This window comes from Akebia trifoliata, unplaced genomic scaffold (genome assembly GCF_017979445.1).
Source record: "Akebia trifoliata isolate Shusen 1 unplaced genomic scaffold, ASM1797944v1 Contig00795, whole genome shotgun sequence".
Lineage (NCBI taxonomy): Eukaryota > Viridiplantae > Streptophyta > Magnoliopsida > Ranunculales > Lardizabalaceae > Akebia > Akebia trifoliata.
Genome location: NW_028237215.1, coordinates 1 through 18,067, shown reverse-complemented (window position 1 = coordinate 18,067; position 18,067 = coordinate 1). Strand labels below are relative to the sequence as shown.

At 33.0% G+C, this 18,067-nt stretch overlaps 3 protein-coding genes across 4 annotated transcripts; all 3 read right to left on the bottom strand.

The window, feature by feature from the left end:
* Positions 1-1,261: 1,261 nt before the first annotated feature.
* LOC147381058 (uncharacterized) lies at positions 1,262-2,286 on the bottom strand. 2 transcript variants are annotated; one of them, XM_086430905.1, is made up of 3 exons: positions 2,023-2,286; positions 1,668-1,980; positions 1,262-1,513 (listed from the first exon to the last, which is right to left on the bottom strand). In XM_086430905.1, the coding sequence occupies exons 1-2, from the start codon at positions 2,267-2,269 to the stop codon at positions 1,688-1,690; spliced, it is 540 nt and encodes a 179-aa protein (XP_086287031.1). In that variant the 5' UTR covers positions 2,270-2,286; the 3' UTR covers positions 1,262-1,513; positions 1,668-1,687. The 2 variants fall into 2 exon arrangements, with proteins under 2 accessions (XP_086287031.1, XP_086287030.1); XM_086430904.1 differs by having other exon boundaries at positions 1,668-2,286.
* Positions 2,287-6,848: 4,562 nt separating this feature from the next.
* Positions 6,849-7,393, bottom strand: LOC147381057 (G-type lectin S-receptor-like serine/threonine-protein kinase LECRK1). The gene is made up of 2 exons (XM_086430908.1): positions 7,166-7,393; positions 6,849-7,046 (listed from the first exon to the last, which is right to left on the bottom strand). Exons 1-2 carry the CDS (start codon positions 7,391-7,393, stop codon positions 6,849-6,851), a joined length of 426 nt encoding a protein of 141 aa, XP_086287034.1.
* A 7,828-nt stretch (positions 7,394-15,221) lies between these two features.
* Positions 15,222-17,194, bottom strand: LOC147381056 (G-type lectin S-receptor-like serine/threonine-protein kinase LECRK4). Its single transcript, XM_086430907.1, has one exon. The coding sequence runs from the start codon at positions 17,188-17,190 to the stop codon at positions 15,589-15,591; it is 1,602 nt and encodes a 533-aa protein (XP_086287033.1). The 5' UTR covers positions 17,191-17,194; the 3' UTR covers positions 15,222-15,588.
* Between the last annotated feature and the right edge of the window lie 873 nt (positions 17,195-18,067).

Sequence of the window (18,067 nt, the reverse complement as noted above, 5' to 3'; positions counted from 1 at the left end):
TAAGGTAAAATATGGTACACCAAATCATTATCTATGTGATTTGGTCAAGATTTGTTAGGATTCATATAAGAATAGATTTGATTAGATTAGTTTAGATTTTCTTAATATTTTGTGTTATTTATATAAATCATGTTAGGATTCTTGTAATGGATCATTGAAGAATAATCTAGACCTAACCACATAGATAATGATTTGGTATATCACATTACATCTTATTATAGTGCATCATACCTATTACTCTATCAGAAAGATCATAAGAAAGGATTTTTGAATCTTGACGAATCTCCACAAATTAAATATTAGATTGTTTGTCAAGGTACAACTCTTGTTAATGTGTGCCCCTAGCGCATTAAATTCACCTCGGGAACAAGCACCTAGAGGTATTTTTGGTCAAGAAAATATTTTTTGAGAGCAATTTTGGTACATAAATTAGATAAAAGGAGTATTTAATAAACGAGTCATTTTTTGCTCACAGTACTCAGACTTGTTAGTGCTTGCCATGTCAAACATACAATGGTAGTTTTGTGACTAACAAGGGTACTTTAGTAAATTAGAAATGCCATTAATGCACATGGATACATGTGATTGGTGGATCGCTAACATTTGTAAGCAAAATTTTGTGAGCAATTTTTTTTTTCTTAATGAACATTAACAAAATCCTCAAAACATTGGTACCACCACGATTATGCGTCCAAGTTGATAACTAGCGAAGAAAAGATCCCATCTACAACAACTTTCGCATTGGTGATCTCGAGGAGTTGAAGGGTGAAGATAAAATCGCATCCACATGACCAATATGGAATATACTATTTTAAATATGAAAAATACAGAGAATAATGCATTTACCATTTTATAAAGCTGAAGTTTTAACCATTTACTAATATTAAAGTGGGAAAAATATGTACTGCTTTATAAAATAACGCATTTTCTACTTACGTAAAATGTTTTAATTCTGAAAATAGTATCTATAAAGTGAATTGTGCACTGAAATGGGAATTTAACAATTTTAATTGCTACCACTTTGGAAAATTTTCCAAATTTCAATTCATTCTAGGTATACTTTTATTTCACTAAAACTTCACTTGAATTTGAAGAATTTGCTTTACTCATTTAAATAGTTAATTTAACATTATAATCTTTTATATATAATAGTTAGTAACACTAGAATATATTTCTTCATCTTACAAATGGTCTAAAATATTTCCGATATAGGGCCCACACATGGAAGCAGTATGAACATTAAATAAGAACAATGACTAAATATATAAAAGCATCAACCAGTTAATCACCAAAAGGTTGGAAATTACATAAATATGAATCATCCTCCGCACAAACACGTGGAGATTACGTTACATGAGATTAATCAAACATGCTTTTCTTTCATGGATTGATGATTATTAGAAAACAATAGTCACACACTAGTAGGAGATTGAGATTCACTATTCTTCTGGTGCAGCAAAAATCTTCAGCTCTCCTTTTATTTGATTTTCGCCATTCTAAGAGGCCTCCTTGCCTGCAATAGAGGAAATAAATTATGACTAAGATTGCTTTGATACAGATGTGATTGCTTTCAATCGTTATTCTTATAGAAGTGATTCAAATTAAAGCAATATTTTTTTTTTTTCAAATTTAGGAGGCCTAAAAGAATAAATACTCAATAAGCTTACCTTGGTTTCTCATGGATTATTTAGTAGTGGTGAGGCGGTGGTGGTGACTTGTACTTGTAGTTCTCCTTAGGTGGTGGTGGTGGGGGAGGTGACTTGTACTTGTAAACAGGAGTAGGTGGTGGAGGAGACTTGTAGTGCTCTTTAGGTGGTGGAGGAGACTTGTATTTGTTAACAGGAGTGGGGGGTGGTGGAGACTTGTAGTGTTCCTTAGGTGGTGGTGGTGGGGGAGATTTGTACTTGTAAACAGGAGTGGGAGGTGGTGGTGACTTGTAGTGCTCCTTAGGTGGTGGTGGAGACTTGTAGTGCTCCTTAGCTGGTGGTGGGGGAGGAGACTTATACTTGTAAACAGGAGTACGTGGTGGTGGAGACTTGTAGTGCTCCTTAGGTGGTGGTAATGGAGGAGGAGACTTATACTCGTAAACAGGAGTTGGAGGTGGTGGTGATTTGTAGTGGTAGGGAGGAGGATACTTCTTAGGAATTGGCGGTGGTGGTGGAGAAGAGTAATGGTGGTCAGCTTTGGTCTCAAATGGTAGGCTTAAAGAAGCCATAACCACTACAAGGATGGTAAATAGTGAGGCCATTGAGCCTCTGTTTGTTGCCATCTTCACTAACCAAATTGATTTTGCTTTTGATCTTAAGTAACCCATCTAAACCCTTTATATAGCTTAAATATTTACCTCTCTCACCGACTCATTCTAACCAAACTTGGTAAAAGTCAAAAACATGCAAAAGTACATTACGTTATTCTTTTTGTATAAAATTCATAATTTGAATGAGTTTTATTTTAGATAAATTTGACTTTGTCGTTTGTATTTAATTGTAAAGCAAATAATATAGTATGGTTTCCATGCAAAATTCAATTTTTTATATTTTAAATTTTAAAGAGAAAATTACCAACTTTAATTGTTTTGCGTGATTTACGGGACCAGGAGGCCTGACCGACAAAATTACCGAGTCCTCGATTATCAAAGAGAGATTCTATTGGCACATCATCTTTTACTTGCAGCACACCAATCTCTTTGGATGTAATCCACACCTATCCATTTGAAAGTAAACAGTTAGGATGTTATATTCTTACAAAGATACTTTGTATAGTTTACGAATTCTGATTTTTCGGAGCAGAAGCTGAATTTTATTTAAGGAAATGGATAACTGATTTTAGGCTAGATTAGCGTTTGACAACCATACTTAAAAAACAGTGTTGTGTGCATTACTTAGGGGTGTTTATTTGGTAAAATAACTCTTAGGTACTTGAGTTGACTGTGACAAAATGATCGGAATGCCTTTATATCTTTATCACTATAATGAGAGAAGGCGGAGCCGTAGTAGTTCAATACCAAAACGATTTGTATTATAATTGATGCACTTTTGGGTATTTTGAGGAGATTAACCACGTATCAAAATTGGAAAAATGAAAAAATTGATTTGCATTACAACGATGAGTTTACGACTTTTTATTTAATTATCGTCAAAGTCGACAGTAATTAAGTTAAAAATTGGTGAACTCGACACTTAGTGGTGAGTGATCGATGTAAAAACTTGATGTGTAGATTGTACAGATAGAGATTAAAATATGGACTTTGGGTAAGTCTGATTCGTTCCTTATGGACAGTTGGGATTCACTTAAAATTTAAGTTATAAACCAAAAATAGAGTTTAAAATAAATTGATTGAAAACAAAACAGATTTGAAACACAATAAAAAATGGAAAATAACTTGTAATTGGAATTAAAATAGAAAATAGAGATTGAAGATATAAGAAAAGAGGGCTTAGAGAAGTCAATTTATCATTTGCAAACCATTCATAATGTAGATTAATTCTAAAAATAACTCAATCTATATCGCAAGTCATTACTCATGGATCGGAAGGTGGAGCAGTTAAATCATTGAAAGTTATCAAAAGTTATTTATGACAATTCTAATTTAATTGAGATTGCCTAACTTATATTTAAATTCTTTATAGAGCATAGCCGTTCTTGAACTTATCTAAGTAATGACTATCAAAGTTTGATTCAGAAATGTAAGTTAGATTATTTAATCATAGAATAATTTTCAGAATAATTAACTTGTAAAACAAGAATATAAAATTAAAACTACATTAGAGGATGAACTTGCTCTGACATCCTTGATCTCTCTAAAGAGGATCTAGCCACTCATTGTAATGTTCATAGTTGCAGCAATAACAAAATGAAGAAGATGATGTAAGATGAAGCTGTACTTTTGATTCTCTCTTTAAATGATTCTCCAAAGAATTACAAAAAATACTAAATGATGAAATCACTCTTTATCTTCTCACTACAATCAAGGATTCTCTCAAAGAACTAAGAAAACTACAGAGAGTTACAATAAGAGAAATAAAGATGATCTAAGAGAGACCCCTTCTCTTAAGGATGACCCTATAATTTATAGCAGTCATAATCGGGTCATCAGATCAGTTTGTTGCTTGATTTGATTCGAAAGGACCATTCAGTTACAACGATCGAACCATTTATAAATTTTAGTACAAATCTCGAGGCAAGATTCCTCGAGATCACTGAAGAGCACTAGGGTGCCACCGCGGCGTGGTGACATGGCTACGAAATGCTTCGAGATTTTGTTAGATGCTCCCACTTTGCTCGTACGTTGTAACAAAAGTTGTTACATGATTTGTTGATTTCTGAATGCACCTTATTTACTTGCAATTAACAAGAAATTCTTATTAGATACATTAATTTGGAAATTTCATATATTTTGCTATTATTTATAAGAACTAACATTTATACTTGATAATAATCGTGGAATTACGGTCGAGTTTGACGGTAATTAAAAAAAAATGGTGAACTCGATGTTGTAATGCAAATCATTTCTTTTTCTTCTATTTTTTCAATTTCGATACTTGGCTTATTCATTGAAATACCCAAAAATGCATCAATTATGGCAGCAAATCAATAGTTATGTTACAATCATAAAATAGAAAAAATTGAATCTCAACTTCGTTCTTTAATTATCTTTTTATAAATCCTCGAAATAAAAAATAATATATCTAGATGTTCAAAATTAAGAAAATATCATTCTCCATTCGTCCTTTATGATCAAAGTTCTTCAGAAATGATTACAATCGTCGTTGAAAAGCCTAACCATGTGAAGAAGATGAGAAAATAGTAGTTTAAATATTTCAAATACCTTATACATGTAAGATGAGGTCCAAATGACTATTTAGAAAGGAAAAGTTTACTCCATGTCCTAATAAGCTAGAGTTTAAAACTTAGGTGCTATTTAGAAAGAAGTCCCTCCATGATGATCTTTTAAGTAATTTTCCTAAAAAATAATGAATAGTCTTGAAGCAAGTTCTATTTTTTTTTTTTTTGAACAAGGTATCTTTTAGTTTAGCGGGGTTGAGCATGGTCCATTGGGCTTTACCCAGCCCATAAGACAACCTTATCTATTAAAACTAATTCCTAAGTGTCATGTCTCATCCAACACCCTGTCAAGTGACACCATTTAAATAATCACATTGTTGTGGAAGGACATATAAAGACTTGAAGTCAGGACTTGGTTCCTCCTTAACCATCTCAACTGACCCTCGATGGGTCAAGCAAGTATTATGAATGATGTTACCGCTGCCATCGTAAATGAAAGATAGATAAAATAGTAAAATAAAAATATTCCTATTGTGATATATTAATAATATAATGGGGTGGTGCTTATTTGGGGACATCCTACTTGTACCCGAGCCAAATAAAAAAAATGGCAAAATGACCAAATTGACCTTAGCAAAAAAGTTGAAAATAATAATGAATGATCATGAAGTAACTACACATTTAAGAATGGCCACTTAGCTAAGTGGTAAGACCTTGTGGAGGTTGTTCCCAAGGTCTTAGGTTCAAACCCCTTGAACCCCTTCTTATGCTAATATGCTAACTCCTCCCCACTAACCCCACCAAGCAAAAATAGAGAAAAATACAAATTTAAATAATCAATCAAAGAAAATGGATTTGGACGAACTTATCCATTTAGATGTGACTGAGACACATGGAAGCCATTATTCTTAAAATCAAATTCATACCCTTTTAGGATAATTTTCTCAGTGTGCAGAAGACTGATCTGGTGGTTAGCTTCCAAGATTCAATAGTCATGACACTTGTTAAGTGTGCACTCAAAAGTGACAAGCCTACTACAAACTTGGTTAACCACAACATCGAAGGAGAAGAAAAAAGCAAAGGAGGTTTTGAGGAGAAAGAGAGGCAATATAATATGCGCTAGATTGGTCCAAGCTTATCTCACATGCTGATTTAAAAGAAAATGTACATGACGAAGATGCAATCCAATGGCTCTTCAGTGGATTTTAAGTGGAAGAGGCTTGAAACAAGGTGACCCATTATCACTGTATTTATTCACCTTGGCTATGGAAGCATTTTCATTTATTTTACAAGAAAATGGATATATTCTAATCCCTAAAATTTTTGGTGTCTAATTTTTTGGATGATATATTACTTTTCTGGCAAAATTCTTGTTCTTCCTTAATAGTTATTCGGGGTGTGTTGAATCATTTTTCTCAGATTTTGAACCTTTTTTGTTAATGAGAAAAAGAGTCAAGTTTTCTTTAGCAATCTTGTTCTGACTAAGAAAATGCACTTGCAACTCTTGGGTCTTGTAAAGGTAGATTGGTTGTAAGGTACTTGGGCTTTTCTTTGTTTTCTTCTAGACTAACCCACTCTATGTGTCAAACTTTAATAAATCATATTTATAAAAATCCAGTTGGAATTCATAAAATCAATTTTGTCAAGTTTTAATATCTAGTGGTCTGCTAGTTCAATATTCCAGTGAGTGTGCTAAAAAATTGAGTCTTTGCTGAATCTTTTTCTTTGGAATGACCTTGTTTTGGATAAGTCTAGTTATCTAGTCCAATGGAAAGTTGTCTGTAATCATTTGGAATTAAGAGGTCTTGGCATTCGAGGCTTGAGGGATGGAAATTAACAAGGTGGGTTTGGCAAAATTATTTTGGAAGTTACAACCCTAGAGATCTCTAGCAAATAAGAACAAGGGAAAAACTTTGGACCATAACTAGCAAAGATCATTCTCACCTTAGCTACCACACACGTCAATTTAGGAAGCACCATATAAAAAATAGAAATTGAATTATTTTATGATTAGAAGTGAGACATGTAGTGAGAGTTATGAGACACTGGTTGGAAGAATACATTTAGATGGTGCTCAGAAAAGAAGTAGGACCAGGAGGAATTGGAATATCTATAGTCCCTTCCAACATTAGGACCACCTTCTTCATGGAAGGACGGAGCGAAGGTTTGTCTTGGATGCACCACAGAGCCACCCTCACCATTCTTACCAACCTATTCTTGTCCACCTCTTCATCCCTCACCAACTTACCCACTTGGCCACTCTAAAAACAATCATACACCCAATCCGCAAAAACAACTTCTTCCTCAACCAGCTTCATGTCCAAATTCTTTTGACAACATATGATCTCCAATAACACAATCCGAAATTGTACACGTTTGCCTTAACAGTTATGGGCATGTTTCGAAGCCACTCAGGCGCAACATATCCTCTAGTTCCTCTGGCACAAGTGTAAGTCCTTGATTGGTCCGACTTCAATAGTTTTGCTAACCCAAAATCAGCTATTTTCGCGTCACTGTACTCAACCATGAGTATGTTCTGAAGTTTTATGTTGTAATGGATGATCTGGGTGTAACACTCTTCATGTAGAAATAAGATGCCTCTAGCCATGTTCAAAGCAATTCCCACTCTTTCATCCCAATTCGGACATTTTTCATGACTAAAGATGAAGTTTGTGAGCTACCCATTACTCATATACTTGTATACTAGAAGCCTATTAAGGCCTTCGTGACAGTAACCTAGCAATTGGACTAGGTTTTTGTGATGAGTTCTCCTGATCACTCTCATCTCAGTTTTAAACTCCCTTTCTCCTTCATCTGACATTCTGTCTAGTCTCTTGACAACAATGGCCTCATCTGTCTGACTGTTCAATAAATTCCCTTTGAAAACGGTTCCAAAATATCCCCTACCCAACTCTTCCTTGAAACCATCCATTGCTTTCTCAAGCTCATCATATGTAAATGATCATAGAGAGACCCCTTCACTTAATCCGATGTTCACTTGATCTGAGATCCTTCTGTACACTCAAACATGTTGTCTGTAAATAAGAACACCTGTAGTCCCTATGGTAATAAGAACTTTACTTGATTCACCCATATTTCTTTTCCCATATCTCAATAGGAGTTTCTGTTTTCTACACTCTGGGTTCGTATATATCGCAACCTCACAATTACAGTCCTTCATGCAGGCTTCCTTGCAATTTTCTGTAGTGGTGGATGATAAGATGGAGTATGAATCATCTTCCCATCTTGTCTGCCTTAAACTATTAACGGTGTATTTGATATGTCCATCCTTGCTTTTACAACCTTTTGCACTGGTGTTGCTCTTACAGCCCCGAGTCTTTTCAGCTTCATCAATGTAGTCGATACCAGGTGGACGAAGGCATTGAGATTCCTGATCCATTTGAGTGCAGTACCCATTTAGGCCACAAAGGCCTGTAGGATCACACTTATTGTTCGACGAAGTCCATTTGATTGACCAATTATCACTCTGATCGAAATTATGCTAATATAACTTGAATATCCCATCTATGTCAATCGTCATGGGATAAAACATTGTTTCATTGGAAGGAAAAACACCATCACTCAGATTCCTTATATTGAAACCAGTGCTATTGAGCAAGTACATATGACCATTTTATGTAAAAAATTATTACTAAGATTTAAAAAGATAAAAGAATGTGTTACCAAAACAGTTGTATTTTGCTCAAATATTTATCAAAAGGTGCATTGGCGTCTTCTGTAGGACACTATACTGAATTTTGTACCTTTGTCAATAATAACAAAGATCATACAAATGAATAGTTTTTTACCGAAAAAGGATACCAATTTAGCTGTATGTAATACCCTTATTTTCTACCTAAATATATAGATCGGGTTTTTCAATAAATTTGTAAAAAAGATAAAAGAGTTTCTATTGGCACCCCAACTTTTACTTATTACATTCCAATTTCTTAAATTATTTTTCACACTCTGATTAAAGGTTAAAACACACCATTCGAACAAAAGTTCGGTTCAAGTTATTACATCAACATTACAAAGCATGATAACACACTCAAACAACATCAACAATTGTTTACAATTAGGATTAGGCTAATGTAAAATCCTAAACCTAACAAAAAGAAGTCTAAACTATTCTATTGGCACCCCAACTTTTACTTATTCTAAGCTATTGATTTGTTTTTTTGAGACGTGCTGGAGTGACCTCAAGATTGTACCTCACATCGAACTTTTCGGATGTGGAAGTGTGTAGGTATCCTAGAAGCTTTTTCACTTGTATCTCGATGAAAAACATCTATGATTCCTACACACTTCCATGTCAAGAAAGTGAGATGTGAGGTACAATCTTGAGGTCACTTCACCATTATTCTGATTTATTTATTTATTTATTTTTAATTTTAACTAGTTGTATTAAATAAAGTTGGGGTGCCAATAGCAGCTTTTAAAATATATGGCGTTTTATTTGAAGTTGACCAGAAAGCTAAAAAGGTAAAAATCACAAGTGGGAGAATGCAATGAAGTACTTGTTTTGGTAAAAATTAATAAATACTGAAACGGGATATGACTCCTTTCATAAATATTTTAAATCAGGGTTGGGCCAGTAATTTAGATAATCTAATAAAAACCTTTGTTAGGGTGTGTAAAAATAATATAAAATAATTTTCCAAAGAAATAAATTTCCTATAAAAGTAGTTCAGAGAATGTTTAGCTAACATATTGTCAAAATAGAGTTGGATTTTAGTTTGGGATAGTTACTTAATGGGTCCTAATAAGAGGATATTGTTTTCAAATGAAAAATGCTAAACTGGCTTCCTTCGACACCGCACTCAACGTTGCAGTAATGTGGTAGTATTCAAAGAACCATAGATTTCTTGCCAGAAAATGCTGCAGTGACTTTAGAATTCACTCCATTTCACACTTTACTGATGTGGATGTGTACAAACCATAGATGCTTTTAATTGAGGTAAGAGTGAAAAGCATCTATGATTTTATTAGTGCGTTTGGAAAATTCGTGTGAAGGCTAAAACCGTAAGGAACACGTTCCTTTTTTGAAACTTAAGTGTTTGGGATCATTCAAGACTCTTTTTGGTTGCTGATTTTTTTAGAAAAATCAGTCGAATCTCTTAACTACCAACACTTCAACGAGCCTTCGTAAATGATATATGACATATTCAATTTTTTAGATCTTTTCGGCATTTTCTCTCTTATTGAATCCCTCCTAGATATTTTTTTTGACCTTGCTCTCCTTAGGTGAGTTCTTCTTCTTCTCTCTTCATCTTTTTTTTTTTTTTTCAAGTTAATAACAATTGTATAATCAGATTTTTCCTTTTTTGTTTTTTTTGTTTTTGCTTTTTGTTTTTAAATTTTAGATTGATTTTTCAATTGATTTGATTCTCTTCTAAAATCAATGGGTAAAATCAATTTGAAATTTATGTGTTAATTGTAAATTTCCTCTTAACCTCGTTTAAAAAAATAAAAATAGATTGATTTTCCCCTAAAACCAATGGGTAAAATCAATATCAAATTTATGTGTTTAATTGTAAATTTCCTCTAAACCTTCATGTTTTAGCTTTCATCATCAAAACCCTAAATTTTAAGAGTTGTTATTAGTACCATAACTTTTACTTATTACACCCAATTAAAAATAAAGAAAATAAGTAAATGGGGTGTGATAAATAAAATTGGGGTGCTAATAGAATCTTAATCACTTTTTTTATTTTTTTAGCTAGATTTATATTTTTTATTGATTTAAAATTTTATATAAGTTTAAATGTAACTGTAAAGAAATTCTATAATAAGTAAAATTTGAAGTGCCAATAGAAGCTTACTTTTTTTTATAGTAAATTTATATTTTTTTAGGTTTAAAATTTTATGAGCCTAGACATAATTGTGTAGAACTTCTGTCAACTAGTGTTATAATGTATCGTAGTGTTGAGATTATCTTTTGGAATGTTGAAAGAGTGCATTTTAATATGTAATTGGGTGCGATAAATAATTTAAGAAATTGCGATGTAATAAGTAAAAGTTAGGGTGCCAATTAGATTGTAATAAGTAAAGTTGGAAACACTTTTGAGTACACATTAGGTGGATTACATATCCTAAATTGCAAATCACATGATAATTCTCTAATTCAACGCGTATTATATTGCATGGTCTAAAGAATCAAGTTGATGCATAAACACATTTTTGGGTGGATTAATTTATTAATTTTTTGTAATTTTTTTTTTAAAATTTAAATTTTGTTTTTGTAGTTTTTATCAAGATAATGTCTAGTCAACTATCAGTAAAGTCATATTGAGATTCAACGATATATAAAATTTAGGTGGAATGTTATGTTGAAATAGTTCAAAATTATGGTAAAAAAGGAGGGGGTCTAATCTCAAAATGATATGATTATTTTATAACTATATTTGAAGAAAAGTAAAAAAAAAAATCTTACATCAAAGGTTAATACAAGCATCACTAGGATTACGTAAATGATAGATGTAAAACATAGAAGAATTTTAGGATGAATTCTGGATTAGGATGGGATGTAAATATGAGATTTTTTGAAATAACTGATGAACAATGAAAATCATATATTTTGATAAATTTTTTTATTTTATTTTCATATGATAATTGGAGTTAAATGAGTTAGTTAATATTTATTTATTTATTATGTTTTGTATATTTTATCAATTAAATAAACATTCTAATTAATTTCGATATAAGGCACTAGAGTTAGAGGATGAACTAGATCAACTATTTGGTGGGACCGTTATAAGTAGAAAATATTGTATGACCCCAAATGAGACTTCTTCTTCAATCATGCAAGATAATCATGTTTCTCTCAATGATTTGGATGTAGATATTGATAATGTGAATGAAAGGTCAACACCAAATATTTCAATTAATTAATTGAAAAATCTATTGAAGAGATACTTAGAAGATGTCACAAGTGTGAATACGAAAAAGAGTGTAAAAATGGGTGATATTGAAGTTCATAGAATGCTTTGTATGATGATAAATTAATTGTTGATATGAATATTGTGCGATATGAGATTGCTCGACAAATTTATAATGTCATATAAATACATGACGATGTAAAATTTTATTTAATTATTTATTTTTTATTTGACAAACATTAAGTATGTTAGTACAGAAAAAAGAAAATTGAGTTTTATTTGTTATTCTTTATTATTAAATCTTATGTTTATACTTATTGTTAACATATTATTACTTATATCAAATAAATAATCTCTTTTTTAATATTATGTTTAATTCATTCATCAAATTCTAGACAGTAGGTTACCAAGCATTTCAACATCTTGACAACACAATTAAACAGTATGTTATCAAACAGTATACTCAATCCAGCAAGTTGTTTCAGCAACAGTAGTGACAATTTTCTCTCAGTTTTAGCAACTTAATTCAACATCAGCAACTTTATATACAACTTTTCCAAACATAGCATATGTGTACCTCCACATCATCTAAGTATGAAATGGAGTGAGTTCTAAAATCACTCCAGCATGACTCTTTTTTGCTTTGTATCTCGAGGAAAAATATATGATTTTCTGAACATTGCCATGTCAACATAATGTTGAGCACTATGGCAAAGGAAGTTAGTTTGGAACGACTCTTTTCAAATACCACCTAGTTTTTGGACAGTAATTCATTTAATTGACTTAAAATAAAAATTGAATAATGTTGCAGTGACCTCAAGATTGACCTGAAGTCACATTTTGTTAACATGGAGGTGTTTACAAAACCATAAAGGCTTTTATTGAGATACGAGTGAAAAATATTTATTATTGTGTACGCACTTTCACATCAGCAAAGTGTGATTTGAGGTCAATCTTGAAGTCGCTCTAGCATGACTCAAAAAAATAATCATAAATGCGAATTACTTTAAAACAAAATTTAAAGTACTCAAGTTTACAAATGTTTTTCAATGGCTACACAACATGGAAAAACGTCATGTTTAACGACTTAAGGCAGTCAAATTTCATAAAATTTCAAAAATTTTCATTGACGAATATTTCTTTTATCGATGGGCTGAAACCGTTATAAAAATTCAGTCCATTCCGAAGCCTATAACCCCTATAACACAATGGTTGTCAACAAAGGTTGCTCTTAATCCCAACTTGGATGATCAAAGTCCTAGCTAGTGGGTCAGATTGGAAAATACTTTCCACAAGATGGAAAGATCATTTTCTCAAGTAAATAATTTTCACATCAAAATGTTCATGTGCAAATATCTTTTTCTCAACAAAATCTTTTTTCCATAGTTTCATACAACGACCATCAAATGTCAAAGATAACCCAAATCTTCATGAACATATCAAAGTGCATATTATTCTAACATATTATCTGAAATCCAATATGAGGTTGATGGGTGATTCTGCACTAGATTACCATCTCTCTGCATATTGAGCTTAAACCTTCCCTTTCGAGGGTCGGTTTGCGAGACATTAGAGAACAATTCTCCCCTTGCAACCATGAGACGCTGGCCTTGTACGATTGTTTTGGTTGGATAATCAAAACTCTGCCATATGATCTTCGAATCCGAATTATAGATAACAAAATTGTCAGAATCAAGCATTGAAGTCGAGTAAGCAGATTTAGATGTAATGGAGATGGATTAGTTGTCGTCTTGTGAGGATCGTAGAATGAACCCACCATTATTAGTCAATTGCAATATAACATTATTAAGAACTTGAGGATCATCTGGGTTCGCAATCCATATAACAGTCTTTTCAGGACTTCAGGCAAACCAGATTGCTATGGTGAAGTTGCCTTGACCTATCAGATAGAATCTGAAGGCGTATCGACCTGAAGTTGAAAGCCATGAGGTAAGATTGGTGGGGGAGAGGGAAGAGCCTAAGCTTATATTGGAGTTTCTTTGTTGAGCTGTTACAGTAAAAAATGTGAAGAGGAGAATAAGAAATATATAGATAGGAGCCATGGAAGATGGTTCTTAATTCGGGAAATTTCTTCTTAATTAAGAGGAGAGAGCTTAGAAGAGAATTCAGAAGAACAAGAGCCAATCTACAGTATTTTTGACGTTTTAAGCAGTCTATGAGAATATGACTCTATCTCTATCTCTATGAAGAGAAGTCAAACGAACTATTCTAGGAAGCATGCATGTTTAACATATAAGGGGAGGGTTAAAGGCATCCCAATTATTACCAAGGGTGCTCTCACACCTTATTGTATATTGCTAAAAATATTTTTTTTCTTACCATATTCCATAGGTTATTTGTTTATTTTGACATGTTGAAGTTTTCGTGAGTTATTGAATTGTCTTGACTTGTTTGTTGGATATCCATCCAATCCGAGTAAAGTTATAAAACCATGCTAGAAGTCCAAATATCTCATCAAATGAAGAAAAAAAAAATCTGAAATCTATTTGTAATTGGTCTGTCTAAATCAAGATGTTATTTGATATAATCTTTCGAAAATTATTTTATCCAAAAGTTGACTGCGAAAAGTTCACGCTTTGGCTAATATTTGAAATACTCCCTGTATTTTCTTATCTTATGGCATACCCCTTGAAGTTTGAGCATTGTCTTTTGTCAGTGACTATTCGAAAATGACTGAAATAACCTTATCTTCAACCACTGACCAAATACCCTGCATTTTTTTTTTTTTTTCTGGAAAAAACTTCTTCAAAATTGGATTTTGGCAACAAGAAGACCACTTTTGACCATACAATTTGATAAGTTATTTATTTTTTCCTATTGTTTCATCTTCTAAATCAATTGGAAGAGAACAAAGAAATTTAGATGATTTCCACAAATAAATCAAGGATTGAGGAAAGTATTTTTTTTGGGAAAAAAAAATCATTTCTTTGAAGAAAAATAAATAAATTAAAAATACTGAAATAAATAAAACTTAACTTGCTATAATAAAAATAAAAAGGGTTGAGAAGATGACTTGTTTGGAGAAAAAATCAAGGATTTTTGCTATGAGAATGAGGATGAGGTTATTTTGATGATTTTATCTACTTTTTATAGAAGAAGATGATCAAAGGGATATGTCATGAGTTAAAAAAATTTAGGTGTTTCTCAAATATTTACTAACATACGGAGGGACATATTTAAAACACTCGAAAAATGAAGTCACAAGACAGTACCCACCAAATATTATCAAGCAAGCTTCTTTTTGTAGTGGCCATCTGACGTTGTCTATTATTGAAATTCCAAAAATACCCTCTGGAGAAAGAAAAATTAAAAATAAAAACCTCTGCACTGCAGATACAAGTTTTCAATGGCTACATGCTTTAAAACAAGTCGAGTTGAGTCGACTCAATCCAAGTTAACTACGATTTGACTCAACAATTAAATCAAATCCAGTGATAAGAAAATCATAACACACAAATAAAACAAGTAACTAAGCACCTGTGAGTGCATTTTCCAGGTTACCATTGATACGACAGGGGTGAAGCCAGGATTTTATTGTAGTGGGGGCAAACTATAGTTAATGGTATAATTGAACAACCTAATTACTCTATTCTTGAAAGTTACAACCTAGAGATCTCTAGCAAACAAGAACAAGAGAAAAACTTTGGACCATAACCAACAAAGATCATTCTCACCTCATTCATCAAACACATCTCAATTTTGGGAGCACAATGAAAAATAGAAATTGAATTATTTTATGATTAAAAGCAAGATCTGTAGCAAGAGTACTGATATGCTGGTTGGAAGATTCCATTTAGATGGTACTAAGAAAAGAAGTAGGACCAGGAGGAATTGGAATATCTATAGTCCCTTCCAGCATTAGGACTACCTTCTTCATGGAAGGACGAAGTGAAGACTCGTCTTAGATGCACCACAGAGCCACCCTCACCATTCTTTCCAACTTATTCTTGTCCACCTCTTCATCTCCCACCAACTTACCCACCTCTCCGTTCTCGAAACAGTCGTACACCCAATCCAGGAGAACAACTTCCTCCTCAACCAGCTCCATATCTAAATTCTTTCGACAACATAAAATCTCCAACAGGACAATTCCGAAGCTGTACACGTCTACCTTGACGGTTATGGGCATGTTTCGATGCCACTCAGGTGCGACATATCCTCTAGTCCCTCTGATATTAGTATAGGTCCTCGTTTGGTCTGACTTCAATAGCTTAGCCAACCCAAAATCAGCTATTTTCGGGCAATGGCACTCATCCATGAGTATGTTCTGAGGCTTTATGTCGCAATGGATGATCTGGGTCTCGCACTCTTCATGCAGATATAAGATGCCTCTGGCTATGTTCAAAGCAATTCGCACTCTTTCATCCCAATTTGGGTACTTTTCAGGACTAAAGAGCAAGTTTGCGAGCGACCCATTGCTCATGTACGGGTATATTAGAAGCCTATTAAGGCCTTCATGGCAGTAACCGAGCAATTGGACTAGGTTTTTGTGATGGGTTCTCCCAATCACTCTCATCTCAGTTTTAAACTCTCTTTCTCCTTCTTCAGACACTCTATCTAGTCTCTTGACAGCAATGGCCTCTTCTGTCTGATTGTTGAATAAACTCCCTTTAAAAACTGTTCCGAAAGATCCCCTACCCAACTCTTCCTTGAAACCATCCGTTGATTTCTCGATCTCATCATAAGTAAATGATCGCAAAGAGATCCCTTCACTTATTCCGATGTTCGTTTTTTCTGTGATCCTTTTGTACGCCCAAACACGTTGTCTGCAAATAAGAACACCACTAGTCCCTATGATTATTAAAGCAAAAGTGAAAACCACAATACTAACAATTAGAATATTGATTTGCCGCTCTTTATTGCTTTCTTTGGCGGCTTTGATTGTTGTCATCAGCTTGATAAGAACTTTGCTTGATTCCTCCATATTTCTTCTTCCATATCTCAATGGGAGTCTTTGTTTTCTGCATTCTGAGTTTATATATATAGCAACATCACAATTACAGTCATTCATACAGGCTTCCGTGCAATCTTCTTCAGTTTTGGATGACAAGACGGAGTATGAATCATCTTCCCATCTTATCTGCGCTAAACTTTTAATGGTGTATTTGATATTTCCATGCTTGCTGTTGCAACCTTCTGCACTGGTGTTGCTCTTACAACCCAAAGTCTTTTCAGCATCATCAATGTAATCGAAATTAGGTAGACAATAGCATACCGGTTCTCGATCCATTAGAGTACAATACCCATTTAGGCCACAAAGGCCTTTAGGATCACACTTATTGTTCGGCACATTCCATTTGATTGACCAATTACCATTCTGATCCAAACTGTGTGAATATAACCTTAAGATCCCATCTATGTCAATCGTCATGCGATAAAACATTGTCTCCTTAGAAGGAAAAACACCATTACTCAGATTCCTTATATTTGAACCATTGGTATTGAGCAAGTACAAGTGACCATTTTCATCAAGATTTACTGTTACATTATCTCCTGCAGTCATCGTTCCTGTAAAATAATAGAATTCTATTTGATTATTGGATGCAATTACATGAACCCTAACAGTAGTTATGAAAAAAAAAAAAAAAAAATACCATTAACATATTAAAAGATAAAGAATGTTTTACAAAACCAGTTGTATTTTATTGATTTATTAGCCCAACCGCATTTTCGAAATATTTATGAAAATGGTAATATAACCTACTATATTTTATTGAAAATACTTTTCTTACCAACTTAGTAAGATTTTAAGTTTTATTAAGGGTCGATTTACTCAAATGGATCATCACATTGGCAATCCAATACTGCCTCTAGATTTCATGGAAATAGTCAGACAAAATTAAAAGACAAAAAAATGGGTGTCATCCTAGGTTTGGAAAAAGGATGGCTACCCAACTTCCAAGGAAGTCTCAGATTTAAAATTAAAATTCAATAATGAAAAATATATATATAATTTATTTTTGAAATTTTATAGAATTTTGTCCTCTACAACCTGTGGCATGGGATCGCCCTTGGTAAGAGTTGAAATCTTACTAAATTTGTAAGGCATGGGACTCTTTGTTATTTATTTATGAGAGCTTCTGTTGGCACCCCAACTTTTACTTACTACATCGTAGTTTTTTAAATTATTTATAACACCCCAGTTAAAGATTAAAACACAATATTCAAATATTATAAAGGTTTGGCTCAAGTTATTATCTCAACATCACAAAACATAATTACAATTGTTCAATTCAGTTATTGTTTACAATTAATTAAGATTATACTTACGTAAAACTCTAAATCTAAAAAAAAAAGAGAGAACTTCTATTGGCACCCCAACTTTTACTTATTCTCAATCAGTCATATTCATTTTTTTAAATGTTAATTGGGGTGTAATA